The sequence below is a fragment of the Phyllopteryx taeniolatus genome, chromosome 6 (genome assembly GCF_024500385.1).
Source record: "Phyllopteryx taeniolatus isolate TA_2022b chromosome 6, UOR_Ptae_1.2, whole genome shotgun sequence".
In the NCBI taxonomy this organism is placed as follows: domain Eukaryota; kingdom Metazoa; phylum Chordata; class Actinopteri; order Syngnathiformes; family Syngnathidae; genus Phyllopteryx; species Phyllopteryx taeniolatus.
In genome coordinates, this window is record NC_084507.1 from 21,701,928 (window position 1) to 21,721,147 (window position 19,220).

General features: G+C 40.3%; 1 protein-coding gene across 4 annotated transcripts in view; it reads left to right on the plus strand.

Moving 5' to 3' along the window:
* The window catches only part of bbs9 (Bardet-Biedl syndrome 9), a 157,550-nt gene that overhangs the window by 35,547 nt on the left and 102,783 nt on the right, over window positions 1-19,220 (plus strand). For 3 of the 4 annotated variants that reach the window (XM_061776790.1, XM_061776791.1, XM_061776788.1), the window contains exons 14-19: window positions 4,203-4,307; window positions 10,001-10,015; window positions 15,037-15,177; window positions 15,467-15,562; window positions 15,967-16,139; window positions 16,553-16,705. In XM_061776790.1, coding sequence (XP_061632774.1) covers window positions 4,203-4,307; window positions 10,001-10,015; window positions 15,037-15,177; window positions 15,467-15,562; window positions 15,967-16,139; window positions 16,553-16,705 — 683 coding nt within the window. The remainder of the gene's footprint in view (window positions 1-4,202; window positions 4,308-10,000; window positions 10,016-15,036; window positions 15,178-15,466; window positions 15,563-15,966; window positions 16,140-16,552; window positions 16,706-19,220) is intronic. The other variant, XM_061776789.1, reaches the window with a different exon arrangement.

Genomic DNA, 19,220 nt, shown 5'->3' on the forward strand with positions numbered 1-19,220 from the left:
GAGGCGAGGTGTGCTCTGGTGGTCACCTTTGTGTGGAGTTTGTTTGTACTGTTGGCAGCGTTAATGGCTAAATGGCCCTGAGAGTCCAGCGGCAGGACCACACAGACCTCCGGGTCACATGGACCGCTACCTGACCTGTCCAGATGTGGCCCGAGACAGGAAGTGAAGCGGGCAGAGATGCAAAGAGAGAGAGAGGGGTTACTGTGTGTTTCTTTGAGTGTTTGTTGCTCCTAATGGGCCTGGGAACACTTAAACCACTTAAACCCGTCCGAGCCAGTTGACCCGTGGGGCACCAAGGTTAAAAGCCTCCCGCTGAAAGACGGAATGCTGGGAAGGCAGCGGCCAGCGAGGAGGTCAGTGCGCCTGAAAGGATGAAGGCAGAGGAGAGAGTGGACCCAGGAAACTTTAGCAGCCAGAGACACTTCAGCCCATATTCTCACCACTCCAGAAAGTCCACTTTCCCAAAGTTGTGCGAGCACGGGTTAAGTAGAAGCAGAGCAGGAATGACGCTAAGGAATCCTAATTTCCTGATTTGTGTTTTTTTTCCACACCTGTTTTGCTTCTATTTATTATTTGCACATGCACAAGAAGGATACACACGTTTTGATACAGACACACACGTTGTGGTGTTCATCTTGGCCCAAAGCACTGCAGCTTAACCTCAGACAAATTGTAACCATTTTTAAAAGACGAGAGAAGGAGATCAAGGAAAGAACAAGGAGATGCGAAGGGTTGGGTGAAAAGGACTTGAGGAAACATGGGGAGGTAGTGAAGCTGGAGTGGAAAGGAGTCAAAGAAACATGAGGCGGTGGTGAAGCTGAAGTACAACCCCAATTCCAATGTGTTAAACATAAATAAAAGCAGAATACAATAATTTGCAAATCATCTTCAACCTATATTGAATTGAATACACTACAAAGACAAGATATTTAATGTTCAAACTTATAAACTTGATTCTTTTTAGCAAATAATCATTAACTTAGAATGTTATGGCTGCAACACGTTTGAAAAAAGCTGGGCCAGGTGGCAAAAAAGAATGAGAAAGTTGAGGACTGCCCATCAAACACCTGTTTGGAACATCCCACAGCTGAACAGGCTAATTGGGAACAGGTGGGTGCCATGAATTGCACAGTCATTCACAAGCAAAGATGGGGCGAGGTTCACCTCTTTGTGAATAAGTGCATGAGCAAATCGTCGAACAGTTGAAGGACAATGTTCCTCAACGTACAATTGCAAGGAATTTAGGGATTTCCTCATCTACGGTTCAGAGAATCTGGAGAAATCACTGCATGTAAACGGCAAGGCTGAAAATCAACATTGAATGCCCGTGACCTTCGATCCCTCAGACGGCACTGCATCAAAAACCGACATCAATGTGTAAAGGATATCACCACATGGGCTCAGGAACACTTCAGAAGAGCAATGTCAGTAAATACAGTTCGGCGCTACATCCGTAAGTGCAACTTGAAACTCTACTACGCAAAGCAAAAGCCATTTATCAACAACACCCAGAAACGCTGCCGGCTTCTCTGGGGCAGAGCTCATCTAAGATGGACTGATGCAAAGTGGAAAAGTGGTTTGTGGTCAGACGAGTCCACATTTCAAATTGTTTTTGGAAATTGTGGATGTCGTGTCCTCCGGGCCAAAGAAGAAAAGAACCATCCGGACTGTTATGGACGCAAAGTTCAAAAGCCAGCATCTGTGATGGTATGGGGCTGTGTTAGTGCCAATGGCATGGGTAACTTACACATCTGTGAAGGCACCATTAATGCTGAAAGGTACATACAGGTTTTGGAGAAACATATGCTGCCATCCAAGCAACGTCTTTTTCATGGATGCCCCTGCTTATTGCAGCAAGACAATGCCAAACCACATTCTGCACGTGTTACAACTTCGTGGTAAAAGAGTGTGGGTACTCGACTGGCCTGCCTGCAGTCCAGACCTGTCTCCCATTGAAAATGTGTGGCGCATTATGAAGCGTAAAATATGACAACGGAGACCCCGGAATGTTGAACAGCTGAAGCTGTACATCAAGCAACAATGGGAAAGAATTGCACCTCCAAAGCTTCAACCATTAGTGTCCTCAGTTCCCAAACGTTTATTGAATGTTGTTAAAAGAAAAGGTGATGTAACACAGTGGTAAACATGACCCTGTTCCAGCTTTTTTGGAACGTGTTGCAGCCATAACATTTTAAGTTCATGATTATTGGCTAAAAAGAATAAAGTTTCTGTTTGAACATTAAATATCTTGTCTTTGTAGTGTATTCAATTAAGTATAGGTTGAACTGATTTGCAAATCCTTGCATTCTGTTTTTATTTCTGTTTAACACAACGTCCCAACTTCATTGGAATTGGGGTTGTACAAGTAAAAGGGAACTGAGGCAACATGAGGATTTAGTGAAGTTGGAGTGAAAAGGAGTTGAGGAAGGAAATCGGCGGTGGAGCTGGAGTAAACGAAAATTAGTTAACAAGGAGGGAGTGAAGGTGGAGTGAAAAGGAGTTGAGGAAATGACAAGTAGTCAGGGTCCGACATTAAGCCTTTGAATGGTGGACCCACATCAAGTACTGGTGGCCCTGTCAGAACTGGTGCTGGCCCCGTATATTCATGATATAATACAAACACCAATTCCAGCAAAGTTCAGACACTGTATAAAATGTAAATAAAAACAGAATACAATGATGTGCAGATCCTTTTCAACCTATTTTCAGTTGAATACACTACAAAGACAAGATATTTAATGTCCAAATGGATGTATGTGATTGTTTTTTTGGGAAAATATTCTCTAATTTTGAATTTGATCCCTGCAATACACACAAAAAATGCTGGGGCTGGGGTATCAAAAGTTAAGGACTGTAAAAAACAAAACACCTGTTTGGAACATTCCACAGGTGAACAGGTTAATTGCAAACAGGTGAGTGTCATGACTGGGTAAAAAAGGGGAGCGTCCACGAAAGCAAAGATGGGGCGAGGTTCACCACTTTGTGAACAACTGCATGATTAAATAGATGAAATAAATTCAGAAAATATTGCTTCTGTGTAGTTGGTTGTTTTGCATGTTTTTTTTGTTTTTTTTCGGGCAGTATTTATATCTCATTGAATATTTAACAGGGGTGGCACGGTGAACGACTGGTTAGCACATCCGCCTCACAGTTCTAGGGAGCTGGGTTCAAATCCCGGTCCCGCTTGTGTGTAGTTTGCATGTTCTCCCCGTGCCTGGGTGGGTTTTCTCCGGGCACTCCGGTTTCCTCCCACATCCCAAAAACACGTGTGGTAGGTTGATTGAAGACTCTAAATTGCCCATAGGTGTGAATGTGAGTGCAAATGGTAGTTTGTTTCCATGTGCCCTGCGATTGGCTGGCGACCGGTTCATGGTGTACCCCGCCTCCCGCCCGAAGATAGCTGGGATAGGCTCCAGCAGCATGTGACCCTAGTGAGAACAAGTGGTAAAAAAAAAAAATGGATGGATGAATATTTAACATTTGACATGCCAAAAACAGAGGATTGAAGCCTATTGATTTGATTATGTGCTGCGACAGTTACTCATGTAGATTTACAAGTCAATCAAAACATGACGCTTCAATGAAATGATAATGTGCTTCCTCGAATAGCTTTAGCATGGATCATTTTACTTGGAGTGGGTTGCTGCAGCAGCCTGGACAGCGAAAGCCATTTGCATGATAAATCTAGGGTTGAATCCCTATTCTGTCCGATGATTGAGGATTCTTAACCTTACAGGCGCAAAACCTGTGCAGTGCGGTAAAATGGCTTGATCAATTTAAGTGGCTACAACTCAAAATATATGGTGTTAAAAGCAAGAATGTGTTGATTTCAACATATTTATTTAGGATATTTGTACTGGCCCGGTCAGGCCAGCGTCTGTATGGCAATACATAGTGGCCCGACAGGGCCATCGGGCCACTGTTCATGTTGGACCCTGGTATTGAAGATGGAGTGCAAGGCAGTGGAAGAAACATGAAAAGAGAGTTTCGGAATCATGAGGAGGGAGGAAGGAGGCGGTGAATGTGAAATGAAGGTAATAAGGATGTAGTGAAATCAGAGTGAAAGGGAGCAGAGCCTTTTCTTGACATGCCTTAAAAGTGGTTCGCCCTCCATATTATAAGCATCACAAACAATATAAGATTTGAATAGAATTATTGAAGTGCTTATTAACATTAGCACGTTGCTGTGGTTTCTTCCTCAGGTGTGGGCTCGTCCATTGCTGTTGTCTTTTCAGCTTTTCTCAATGGCCGCTACCCGCCTGCAGACCTGAGCGGAGACCTCACCCTCTCTTACAGCTCGCCCACAGGTACTAAATGGCCACCCTCCAGGCTGTTTAGCCTACCACTTGTGCTTATACTAACTAAATACTACGACACTACTACCACTAATATTACATCAGATGTGGATATACAGGTACATTTCAATAAATTAGAATATGGTACAAAAGTCCATTTATTTCAGTAATTATATATAGATAAAAAAAACTCGGTTGTGTGGACTTTTCAGAGGGCAAATTCCTGTCTTAATTTCTACATTAAAATAATTTTCATTATTTCTTGATTATTTGTTATGTAATAGTTTCGTTTGCAGAGATGGTGATTTTTTTTGTTTTGTTTTTGTATGCTGTAAGCTATAATCATCAAATTGATACATAGAAATATATTTAAAAAAAAAAAAAAATCACAAAATATTTCATTCTGAGTGTGCGTACTCCAGCTCTATAATAGTAATTTCAGTTTTTGAATTTAACAACCTAAATTAAGCTTTTGACACTTCTTATTTACTTCGATGTACCTTATGTGTGTTCAGCTGTGTTGCTCATTTCCAGCACAGCACACAGTGGAAGAGCAGTGAAGATGAATTTTTTTTTTCCTAGTCCCGGTTCAGGGTGTACCCCGCCTCTCGCCCGAAGATAGCTGGGATAGGCTCCAGCCCGCCCGTGACCCTAGTGAGGATAAGCGGAACGAAAATGAATGGATGAATGTATTAGGGATGTTCCAATCCAACTTATTCACTTCCGATCCAATACCGATATTGCAGCCGATCCGATTTCAGCAATAAACATAGTACATAATTTACTTGTTTTGTAGTATGGAATGTTAGAAAAGGCTTCATAAAGCGATTTTACTCAAACAGAAATGAATACAGTGGATACGGAAAGTATTCAGACCCCCTTAAATTTTTCACTCTTTGTTATAGTGTAGCCATTTGCTAAAATCATTTGTTCCTTTTTTTCCCTCATTACTATACACAGAGCACCCCATATTGACAGAAAAAAAATGAATTGTTGAAATTTTTGCAGATTTATTAAAAAAGAAAAACTGAAATATCACACAGTCATAAGTATTCAGACCGTTTGCTCAGTATTTAGTAGAAGCACACTTTTGAACTACGACAGCCATGAATGACGACGTTTATCACACCTGGATTTGGGATGTGGGAGGAAACCGGAGTGCCTGGAGAAAACCCACACAGGGACGAGGAGAACATGCAAAGTCCACACAGGCGGGGCCGGGGAGTGAACCCTGGTCCTCAGAACTGTGAGGCTGACGCTCTAACCAGTCGGCCACCGTGCCGCCTCCTTCGACCTCATGATTCTCATCTGCTCTGACATGCACCGTGAGCTGTAAGGTCTAGACAGATGTGTGGCTTTCCTAATCAAACCCAATCAGTATAATCAAACACAGCTGGACTCCCAATGAAGGTGTAGAACCATTTTAAGGATGATCAGAAGAAATGGACAGCACCTGAGCTAAATACATGAGTGTCACAGCAAAGGGTCTGAATACTTTTGGCTGTGTGATATTTCAGTTTTCTTTTTGAATAAATCTGCAAATATTTCAACAATTCCGTTTTTCCTGTCAATATGGGGTGCTGTGTATACATTAATGAGGAAAAAAAATGAACAAATGATTTTAGCAAATGGCTGCAATATAACAAAGTGAAAAATTTAAGTGGGTCTAAATACTTTCCGTACCCACTGTAATTAGCAACAGTAGGTATGAGATAAACTTACCCATCTATTAGTAACCAATGGGTTACATAAAGTAACTGTTTTGCACGTCGTGACCTCTGAAGGGCAGTTTGGTGCACGCAATGAGATACACACTTGCCGTAACAAAGAAAGTAGAAGTCCCGATCAAATATTGACATTATAAATTGTTTTTCACAGTTTGAAGAATATATGTCAGAGTTTATTGTTATATTGCCTGTTTGTATATGTTTATTCAGTGTTTGTGTACCAATATTCATTATTTTGAGAGAGATAAGTCCCGCAAGTCTGATTTTAATTTTCGTTACCTCCTCAATGGTTTTTTAATTTACTGTAATTTCTTGTGTATAATGCACATTCCCCCCCCCCCCCCCCAAAAAAAATTGTCAAAAGTCAATAGTCCGCATTATACATCGGTATAGGGGGAAATAGAAAAAAAAAAACTTTCACATTTTACAAACGTATGCCGCCATCTAGAGCATAAGTGTCAAACTCAAGGCCCGGGGGCCAGTTGCGACCCGCCACATCATTTTATGTGGCCCGCAAAAGCAAATCATGCTCGTCAACTTCCGTGATTTTTGCTAAATTCTGTACCCAAATTCCAAATTGTCATAGTAATAAACAATAATGTTGAGATATTGCATTTTTCTGTTACCAAACCCTTTTTCTACAGTAACTTAAACAATACTTGAACAAACTATTATCCTTCTCTTCTGCTTTCAAAACTAGTTATCCCTCAATTTGTTGTGTAATGGTAATATGTTTTTGATTAAACATTTATATGTTTCAGTGTTCTAACGGCCCTCTGAGGGAAATAATAACTCCAATGCGGCCCGAGACAAAAAAAGAGTTTGACCCCCCCCCCCCCCCCCCCGATCTAGAGGTTATGAAAAAGCTGTACACTTTCATGCGAATGTCACCGCCCCCTAGAGGTTATGAGAAAAGTGTGGCCAACACTTTCATTCCAATATGACAGGGTTACGTATGACTGCATATATATACAGTTGTGCTCATAAGTTTACATACCCTGGCAGAATTTGTGAAATATTGTGTTTTGTAAATACGACAGATGACGGAACAACAACCATCATTAATTTCTTTATGGTTATGTTTTGTTTAATCAGAATCAGAATCATCTTCATTTGTCAAGTATGTCAAAAACACACAAGGAATTTGTCTCCGGTAGTTGGAGCCGCTCTAGTACGGCAACAGACAGTGAATTGAATACTTTTTAGACATAAACACACAGTCACTGAGCAATAAAAGATTACTCGTAATGTGGTCATGCCGGTACAATTTATTTATTTTTTTGACAATGTGCAAAAAGATGCAGAGTCCTCTCGTAATTAGAGCAGTTTTAAATGACTAATAGAACAATAGTCCGGTGTAATGACCATTGTGCAAATGGCACGGAGACTTCAGGAAATTTGTGCAGTTTAAAGTGACTAGTAGTGCAATAATCTGGGACAATGTCGATTCCGCAAATGTTGCAGATGCTACTGGAGATGCTAATGATAATGATTTTCTGAAATGCTTGACAGTTTAATTTGAATCCCATCCATCCATCAATTTTCTGTACCCCTTATCCTCCCATTAAAATAAAATAAAATGTTTCGCCTAGCCCTTCATGTTTTCTTTAAGAATTGTACCCATCTTACAAATTCTGCCTGGGTAATCAAACATATGAGCACAACTGTGCGTTTTCTCATTTACTGAATAAAAGTAGGGCAGTGAATTTCAAAATAAAAGCAAGTAAATAAAAAAAGTATTACGTATTCAAATAAAGTGCGTAACTTCAGAATAATCATTTGAAAAATACTAACAAAATACAGATAGTACTTCATGTTTTGATCATATGGGTAGAAGCAAAATCATGCATTGTAAAAATGCATTATACATAGGTAGAAGGATTTTCCAGAATTTTGAGGTCAACTTTGGGGGTGTGTATTATACATGGGTGCGCATTACACACGAGAAATCACAGTATTGTGCGTTAGCTTTGAGCTAGTGATTTTTGTGAACAAAAACGAAGAAACAAAGTCTGTGATATATTTGAACATTTGATAGGTTTAATTATTTTGTTATATATGTTGAGTTTTACAGTGAACTTCAACTGGAGTGTCAATGACTTTAAGCAAGCAACATTAACACTTACTCCTTGCTACTACGTTAGCACCTTAACAGCCTTTTGTTGTGGGCTCTGCACGCCGTTTGGTCGCTGCGGGATCAAAGTGCTGGAGCGGAGCACAGAATGCTCTGCTTATACAAGAGTGGTAAAATTATAGATTTTAGATCCAGTCCGATCCGATCCTTGTTTTTTTGCTGACATCGGACAGATTTCCGATCACAGAGATCAGATCGGGACACCTCTATCACCTCTATCATGCTCTCTCACATTTATAAAAGAAATTGCTGAAAATGTAAAAAAAATAAATAAAAAAAATAAATAAATCGCTATATGTGTAGCCCACTTTAGCTTGAGCAATGTCCCTTCCAGTTGTCCTCTTTCCCAGCAATGCTGCTGGAAGATTTGACTTTTCTTCACTGCCGTGCAACAGAAGCAGCCTTTATTCCAAAATGTCACAGACTTCATTATTGCTCCAAATAGTCCAAATAATCTCCGCCAAAAGGTAGTTTATTGAAAAAAAAGAAGAAAAAAAGAAGGAGGTATTGTTTCCTTTGGATTGCGTTTGAGTTGGCAGCAATGTGCTGCACAGTGGAACATTTTTCCTCTGTCTCAAATCCCTTTCACGTCTGGCAACGTTGCAACACGGCTTTATTGTGAGGCTAATAATAGAACTCAAGTTGTCTGGAGGCTTTAATGTGCTGCTGATGTCACCAGGGCGAAGGAACCAGGTCAAAGCACTAGTCAGCATCGCGACTTAAACATGGAGTTCCCTCCTACGTACATGTGTCGTCATCTTCTCTTTGGTGTAGGACACTTCACCATGACATCACACGTACTTCCGGGCAGCAAAAGCAGAAGCATTCTCTGATAGCACCACTGGTAAACAAAACACATTCCCAATATTGCCAGACATTTTTAGAGCATTTTGAGAGAATATTGTGTTCAGTGACAATACAAGCACCAAACCTACTAAAAGAAAGAGTAGACTGTCTTCTTCCACCAAGAATGAAAAGTTTAGTTTCTAGAGTTTTCACCAAAACACCGGTCTCTAATTTAAAAAAAAAAAAATGGAGAAAACAAGCTTTTTGTGAAAAGCAACGTCTAGCAGAGCACTGACTTAATTCTAATTTGCTGATAAACACTCTGTGACACTCTAGGCAGACTCACCGCATAGCTCGAGTGTGGCTATTTTACATATGCTTGCCATTCAGTCCATGAACCATCATTCTTTTCTCATTATGACTACATTCTACTACCTACCAAGACACATACTCTGTTTATAGCATACTGTACATATACATACTTTGTTTGAGTGTGATGTGCCTGAACATGTCTGACTTCCAACGTGTTCTCATTTCTCTTCCTCATAATCGGCATAATAAACAGAGATTCGCGACCTCAGCTTTATCTTCTACTCAAAAGCTGTGCTCATCTCAATTCCAAAACAATGCAACCATTTGCAGGTATCTGTTGGTCATTCGAGTGATTTACAAACATGATTTTCACTGACAAGCTGAGCGAGACAGTCTTCCTCGCCTATTTGTTGAAAATTGTACTTGAGGAATATCCTGTATGCGTCGGTGGCATTAAACGGTTGGGTTCCAGTTGACCAATATAAACGTCCACAGTAGTGAATGAGTTAAGAAGACAGGGTAAATGCTTCTCTTGCCAAAAGTCAGCTGGGATAGACTCCAGCTCACCCTAAATTGTCCAGAGGTGTGAATGTGAGAGTGCGCGTGTGCGTGATCACGTGCACTGGAGCGTGCATTTGGCGGATCGTGGGAACGAGGGCGAGCGAATCGCCATCCGAGTGGAACATCTGCTTCTTTGGTGATCTGTCTAACGTGTTCTCTCGTCTTCTCTTTCTTCTTCCCTGCAGAGTTCAACCCCAAAGGTACGTGCACGGTCACGTGCATAGAGCCTGTAGACACACACACACAGACACACACGCACTGTACAGAGATACACGCACACACATACTGTACTGTATAAACAGGAAGAAAGCGCAACCTACCGTTTGTTTCTGGAACGTGATCCCCGCCAGGAGTCCATACGCGCACACACCTTACTTTATGAATAATATTTTCTTTTTATCCTTCATATAAGAATTCGTGTGAAACACATGCACATAGACACACGCACACATTGACAGATACACACATGCATGCACACGCGCATTTTCACTTTCTGAATAGTATTGTTTTCTTTTTTATAATTCAAACAAGATTTCTTGTGACATGCACACACACGCGCACGTTTTTCCTACAAGATTCCATGTGACACACACAGCTTGTTGAAAGAATAAAATATTTTCTTTCATACAAGTAATACAAGACTTGTGACACACACACGTGAGTTTTTATCTTTCACACAAGACTTATTGTGACACAGACGTACGTATATGAGGGGCCGTTAGGGACATTATTCAGGATTAGCTCTCACACTTACTATTCAAATGCTTTCACACACGCACAAACTACTGAAAGGCCCTCATAAACACAACTCAAACACTCATACACACGAGTCTTGCGCTCATAAGGACTACTCAAACACTCTCATTAACACTACTCAAACACTCATACGCACGAGTCTTGCTCTCAAAAAGACTACTCAAACACTACTCCAATGTGTTAACGCGAGCACGTCAATCACATTCTCGCACACGTCACTGGCATTCACGAGTTCATGTCAATCATGCTCACGCACACGTCGATTATGCTCACACGTGAATAGTGTAAATCTTTTATTAGGTAGTTCAATTCAAATAAAATTATAGAGATGCACTGCACACACACAAGAATGAAGTATTTCATATTTAAAATATGTATTATTTTGATGATTATAGCACATAGCAAATGAAAAAAATTCATGAAGTATCTAATATTTAAAATATATATTATTTTGATAATTATAGCACATAGCAAATAAACTTCCTACACGACACAGCTTCTGATTGGCCGGCCATTACGCCATATCCTATAGCACTTACACATTAAAAGCAACCACTTTAAATCAATGAGGAAATGCGTTATTGTAACACAATAAACAACAAGTATCCGACATATATATACATTATAAATATATATGTATGTACTATACAGTATAATGCTATGTAACGCTACTGCTTAATTTAGGCTTACTATTGTACTTTATGGCTGTTGGTCAATGCCATATTTTATTTTGAAACCACTTCCTTTTCAACTCATAAATACACGCTCACATAAACATGTTAAACATCTGCACACATACAGCTCAAATAAGCTTGCATAAACATGTCAAATCTATTCACATACCATCCTCAAATCCATTCATAAAATATACTCGGATCCTTTCACATTTCCATCTCAAATGCTCACATACATGCTTGTGAAGAAAAAAAAAAAATCTTGGGAGCATCGCTTTATTGTCTCCAATAATATCATGTAGATACTTTGATCATCATATGATGCATCACGTCAAGGCTCTGGTCAAGTTCTTCCTCGCCAAACTCCTCAAAGCATGCCTTTATAGAACTTGCCTGCTGCGCTGGTAACAAAAAATAAATACAATAAAGGAACTCCTCCGAAGTGTTCCTGTCCAAAATTAACACTTAAAGGAGACATACCGTGAGAGGAAAATTTTGTGAACCCTTTGGAATTTCTTTTTCTGTATAAATTGGTCATTAAATATGGTCTGATCTTTGTACAAATCACAAGAATAAACAGTCTGGTTACCACACAAACGATTTAAGTGAACCTCTAAAGCTACGGATTCTCCAGAGCTAATCAGAATCAGGTGTGAGCCACCCCGAGTCAACCTGGAGTCCAATCAATGAGACAAGATTGGAGGTGTGGATTAAAGGTGCTCCCAAGACACTTGCAAAACACACACCAAGTTAGAATTGTCTCCTGTCAAGAAGCATTGCCTTATGTGTTTCATGGCTCACTCAAAAGAGCTCTCAGATGACCCACGATTAAGAATTGTTGACTTCTAAAAAGCTGGAAAAGGTTACAAAAGTATCTGTAAAAATCTTGATTTTCATCAGTCCATGGTTAGACAACTTGTCTATAAATATAGAAAGTTCAGCACTGTTGCTTCTCTTCCAAGGAGTATAAAGATCCCTGCAAGAGCACAGTGCAGAATGCGCAATGAGATTTAAATTAGAGCCGTAGAGTGTCAGCTGAAGACCTACAGAAATCAGAAATTGGCACATGCCAAGATCCCTCAATCAACTATTCGTACAACACTAAACAAGATTCATGGGAGAACACCAAGGAGGAAGGAGGAAAAACAATTTGAAATGTGGACTCGTCGGACCACAGAACACTTTTCCACTTTGCGTCAGTCCATCTTAGATGAGCTGGGGCCCAGAGAAGCCGGCGGCATTTCTGGGTGTTGTTGAGAAATGGATTTTGCTTTCCATAGTAGAGTTTTAAGTTGTTTTAAGTTTTATCAGTTTGAACATTAAATATCTTGTCTTTGTCGTGTATTCAAGGTTGAACATGATTTGCAAATCATTGCATTCTGTTTTTATTTATGTTTAACACAACGTCCCAACTTCATTGGAATTGGGGTTGTAGTTGAAGCTCGAAAGAGGATGGATGTTGCAACTGGACAATCATCAAAAACACAGAAGCAGATCAACAATGGAATGGCTTCAGAAGAAGAAAATACATGTTCTGGAATCCCAGTCAAAGTCCTGACCTCAACCTGATTAAGATGCTGTGGCATGACCACAAAATTGTTTGTGTGGTGTTAGTTCAAGCAGACTGTTTCTTTATACTTTAGATCAAGATCAAACGACATTTTATGGCCATTTTATGCAGAAATTACAAAAGAAATTCTCTTTCTCTTCCCACTGTGTTATGCATTTTTTTTTAAATTCCAAAGTGTCTGATTAAACATGGCCGTGGCATGCTTTCGTAAAAATTACAGAACAATTTGCATCCACTGTAACACCCTGGTTGAAATTACTGGATTTTGAGGGGACGGTTCTGGCTCTCGCATACTCTGATACTTATTGTGCCTTGAATATTAAAAAGCACTTGCTGAAAGAAAGCATGAGTTTTAAAATTACACTCAAGTACAGTGGTGCCTTGAGATACAAGTTTAATCTGTTCCATGACTTTGGTTACATGTATTTCAGAACAGTGTTATCTCAAATCATCGTTCCCTATTGAAATGAATGAAAATGCAATTACGCTGTTTCAGCTCGCCCAAAACACCAAGTTTAGCTTTTATTTCCATGGGAAAATTTTCACTCAACAGTATTTTAGTGTATAAAAACAAAAAGTACTAACATTTGCTCCCCAAATAACCCGCAAACACGGAACATGCAAGCACAAAACACGACTGTCCCTAAATTACTGTGTTCTTTTTCTGTGGGTCTATTGGCGGTTGGCAAATCAGCTTAATGAAGCTTTACTGGCACCGAATGCTATTGTCCTTCCACTGCCAAGAAAGCAATGCGACTTTACGGTCGCCTGATGTTTAGCAAGTTTGCTGACGACAAGGGCCGTGGGGATCTGATGCACACTTGTATCGCAAATTTTTCTTGTATCTCAAGACAGAAAATCGGCAAAGCACCAGCTAGACTCGATAAACTCGTAAGTCAAGGCACCTCAAGGCGCCACTGTATGTGCCGCTTATCAGAAGCTAAATCTGTGCATCCAACAAAATTCGACACAGCTCTGCTTGCCTTTTGGTGTTGAAGTGATTGTGTTTCACACAGTGTCATCCAGCCATGGCTTGAAAGTGCTATGGGGGTGGGGTTATGTAAACTAGCCCCACTGTTAAGCCACAACCTGAAACACGTTTTCAGAAATTGTCAAGATAACAAAAGATTCACTTGGTTGTTTAATTTCACACTTGATGGGTAACCAGGCAGTTCAGTCATACTTACATTCTAGCTGTTGACAAGACTTTAAAAAGTCACTTTTACATTACATGCCCCATTTTCTTGTCCCAATATTTTTGCCCATATAGTTCATCTGCGTGACTGTTCTTTAAATCCCAAAGCTTTCTCCCCTGTGCTGCTTTTCCTCTTTTCCCCCACCCAGGATAGAATTTCCACTTTTTGTACCCCAGAAGCGCTTGTCACAGGAAACCCAAAGACTCTTTGCTTTGGCTCGTAGCAGCGGCCTTCACGCTGAGGGCACCTGCTGGGGGCGAGGGGGGGGTGGGTCAACTGGGCGGAGAAGGGGATGGCAATCATTGAGCAGAATGTGAAGAAAACATCCAAAGAGCAGGAGACAGTAGCTGACTGGGATAGTAGTTCCACTTTTTTTGGCGGCTGCAGTTTGCCTTGGCTACGCATGGCTTTTGTTCATGCAAAACCAATGCAATTATTCACATAGTTACGAGATAATTGTGTGTCCATGTGTGTGTGTCAAAGTATGATTGAGAGACAGACCATCTGTGTGTGTGTGTGTGTGTGTGTGAATTTCTGAGAGAGTGTGTGTATGTGCAAGAGTGTGACGGTCGCGTGAGTAAGAGTGTGAATGTGTGAGAGAATGTGTACTTGTGAGAAAGAAAATGTGTGTGTGAATGGATGTGTGTGCGTGTGAGAGCTATTGTTAAAAGCTGGAATATTCAGTAATTAAGCAAAGGACAAAGTTACGTTTGGCCACCTGCTCTGTTTTCTCACCTCCTCAAACAACTTCCTTTTCGGACCGTGCTTCAGGTCGGGTTCTCTCCAGACCGTGAGAGTCCGACTTTTCGCAATGGCTGCCTGCGCAGGGAAAGCCCGTGTGTGCCCGTGAGAGGTACCGCGAGACCTATGCTCATTTCTGTTAACCCGTTAATGGTGGTTCACATTATATGTTGGTATTAAGCTAACAAACATTCGTTAGATACAATTATATATGGCTCGGTTGAACATTTTGCGATTTCATCATAAAATGTTTGATTCTCTTTCGTTATTTCTTTGCCTTCCAGGAGTCCCGCACGTCCACCAGTGCCAGTTCACCCTTCCTCTTGCCCTCATCTCCATTGCGTCCTCTCCTAGCAAGAGTAGCGTCTTCAAGATCACGGTGGACACCAACCAGCCGCCCGTGGACCTGGCCACCATCTTTCCTGGTATACGACACGCACGCATACACACATATGCATACTTATATTAGTGAGTCCTCATGTGTTTGAACTGGAGGTCCTTTTTTTCCCAGTAATCTGACAATCAGCTGCAATCAGCAACTCTGACGACTAAACACTCTCTCAGTGCGTATGTGTCTGTGTGCTCTTTGTTACCAGTGTGACTGTCTTGTTGCTTTTTTGTCGGCGTCCTGCATGCCGATAGGCCATGCTATCAGAGCCATCAAGCTGGCTTTTTTTTTTTTACTTTTTTTTGCCTCTTTGTGTGCATCTGCAGAGTTTACGACCCAGTCGGGAGATAACGAGGGGAACTGTTTGGCTTTCCGCTTCTTGCCGGGCGGCCTTGTGACCGTGCTGGCCTCCAAAACTTCCCGTAAGAAGTCTTTGAGTGTTGAATGCTTTGTCTTTTTTACTTGAATACTACTAACTTTTATCCATAAGAGTGAAACCTCGCTATTTGCAGGGGTTACGGATCAACCACGGACATGAATAGCAAACATTCAAGTATTAGATGCCACGCTCTGAATTTTTAAATAATTTCCCATTTTAAATAGGTTCCACCCTAAATATAACCCAAACTATGGGCCCAAAACACATGAATATCATTTCAAATTCATCTCACAACATTACCTTAAAAAATAAATGGCTTGCAGATGAATGGATTTTTAAAAGGTTCACCGCAAGACCCACACTCACGAGACACAAACAGCGGGTCACAATAGTAGGAAATACATCTACTGCTGTCATGATCACCCCATTGTGTGTTTTTGACGCCAGAGCGCTATCGCATCCAGAGCGACGCCTTCGAGGACATGTGGCTGGTGGCCAAGGAACTGCTCCACAGAGTCGACGTTCATTTCTCCAAGCTGGGAGTTGACAGCTTCAGGAAGAGCTTCGACGGACCGCTGCCCCTCAAAGACTACTTCCTGTCTGTAGACCACCACTTCCAGGTACACACGATTTTTTTCTTATGCCAAATATGTCAGCACGGAAGACTAGTGGTTGGCACGTCCGCCTCACTGTCGAGAGGTTCCGGGTTGGATCCTTCCTGTGTGGTGTTTGCCTTGTGTGGGTTTTCCTCCCAGTCCAAAAACATTCATGTTAGCTCCACTGAAGGCTCTAAATTGTCATTAAGTCTGAATGTGAGTGTGAATGCTTGTTTGTCTATATATGCCCTGTGATTGACTGGGGACCAGTACAGGGTGTACCCCATTTCACTTGACAAAAGTCAACCGGGATAGGTTCCAGCTCATCCTAATGCGACCTTCAATTGTTCATAAAATGTAGATGACCCAAACCCCTAAATTATCCATATTTGTCAAAAATATAGACTGTGTTCTTCTCGTGTGTGTGTGTGTGTCAGCTTCGCGTCAGTGCTCAGAAGTACCAGGACCTCCTGTCCGAGCGGGCCGCCCAGTTCCGAGCAGTCCAGCGCCGCCTCCTGACCCGCTTCAAAGACAAAACCCCAGCGCCACTGCAGAACCTGGACACGCTGCTAGACTCCACCTACACCCAGGTGGACTGCGCATACGCACATGCACACACACGTCAAAATGCAAAGTGACAACTTAAGCAGCATAGCTGATTTAAAGGTGACATTATGCATTTTTTTCCATAATTTTAACAGTTACCAAGTGTCTTCATTTTGTCAAAAAAAAAAAAAACACTTTACACTCTATTTTTTAGCTCACTGAAATTAGCCTGTAGCCTCATTCAAGTGAATGATCCCCGCCCCGTATACTGCTGGGCCAATGGCGAGTCGGGCTTTCGCTACCATGATGACCAGGAAGGGAACTAGGGTGTTGCGAAAAGGCGAGTGGCTTCTACTTTCAGAAGAGAAGCTCAGAGTGTGGGGAAAATGTGAGTGCCAGTAAAGACAATAAAATGATTTTCATGATGTAGGCAGCACTTCATACACTACAATTCATCCACTTGTCAAACATGGATTGTATTTTCACTCACGGAGGCAGCCCTTCCTCACTAAGCCACCAAATTACACACCAATTTCACTGAGAAAGCACGTATGTGTTGCTTATTAGAAGCTAACGTTGTTAGCCAATGTTAATCCGTGCAGCCAACAGATCTAAATGCAGCATTGCGTTCCTTTTGACTTCGGCAGGATAGTTTTCACACAGTGTATGTAGTCCAGCCATGACTTGAAAATGGCTCTGGATCTTCTTCCAGCTGAGCTTCCAAGTCATGGGTGGGAAAATTCAGTCTTGGGATGGTTATTATGTAAATTAGCTCAATTTTGACAAACAAACAAAACGATTACCGTCATCAAACGATTCATATGCACATTTTCAGAGAAAGTGGGACAATTTCTCACTTTTACGTTTTATGTCCCCATCCACTATTCTGTAAACTGGATATTAGGTGTCATCTCTCACTCTCTCTCTCACTCACTCACTCACTCACTCACTCACTCACCTACACACACACACTCAGCCTTGACATGTTAGTGTAGATTTACTGTGTGAGACTTGTAGTTTGATAATTTATGGACTTCCTGTTTCAGGGTGATTAGCTGTGAGCTCACACCCGGTACGGCTACATGCTTGGACACACACGCACACTCATATATGCAGGTGTGAAATCTCATAACTTTGAGCAGATACAACTTGCAATTGTTCATATGGCGACATTCTTTCTCACACTGCATTACAGTGTGTGTGTGTGTGTGTGTGTGTGCGCACGTGCGTGCGTTTAGTTTATTGTAATGTTACAGCTTTCATTGATTACATTCACATGTGCATCGCTATTTTTTTTTGTATACATCTCCAAGCGGCATTAGTAAAAATAGAATGAATAGAGTTTTCTTGGGCAACGGGAAAAGCGTGGGTATTGAACTCTGTCACCGGGAAAAGTACTGGTATTCCAATATATGGATACCATAGTTTACCACTCATTGCTCATTATGCAATGACAGTTGGTATTGAACTTGGGTAACTCCCAGACCACCCACGGGTGTGATGCCCCAAGAGTAATGTATACACAGTCAGCATAATTGTAGCTATCTACTGATATATACCAGAGAGTGTATTCATTAATTATTCAGGTTTGCATCATGCGCATTGAACATATTTCATAAGCATGCACATTTTTTCCAAAACTTAAATAATAATGATAAATTATGATGATCTTAAATGTTTAATAATGTGTCTATTCATTAATTACACAGAAATATAAATAAAATGGCATTTGTATTTACATTTAGTTTTATGAACTTTAATGATCAATGGCGTTTTAAAAGAAATAGAATTGAATTACATTTGTACTTATGTAATGGGATTTTTTATTTATTTAATTGATTTTAAAATTATTTAATTACATTTTCGTTGATTTAATTACATTTATATTTTTAATAAAAACATTACTCAAGTAGAGTTCTATTTGTATTATGGAATTAAATTTTTATTTCTGTTTGATTTTCTCTTGAATATGACTTAATTATTTTTTCATTTAATTCATTCTTTTGAATTTAATTGTAATTGAATGAGGAAGTTATTTTTCAAGAAAAAAATTCTTTTCAAGACAAGTCATATTTTCCGCTGAAAAAAATCTTACGTCGTAATAAAAAAATAAAAAAGTTGTATTTTTTCAAGGAAACATTTATTTCTTCCTAAGAAAAAAGTCATAATGCAGATTTTATTTTACATTTTTATTTAATAGTTTTCTTAATTACTTGATTCAATTTTATCTTTCAATGACTTTTATTACCTACAGTATTTCACTGATTTTTTTTTTTTAAATTATGGAATTTAATTTTAAGTTGTAATGACTATTTTTAACAGAACCTCTTAATATTTAATTAGATTTTACTTAACTGAATTTTTTCATGATTTTAGTGACTTTTTTTATTTGATGACTCTGCAGCTCCTTGGAAAGTGACATTAAACAAATACATCACGCTGCGCAGGAATATGTGACCAATCGGGAATGCCGAAGAAGAGAGCAGCCACCTCTTGAGTCTTTAACTCAATGACGAGTTAAAGACTGATACTATTGCGTACTGCACGTTGTGTATTTGT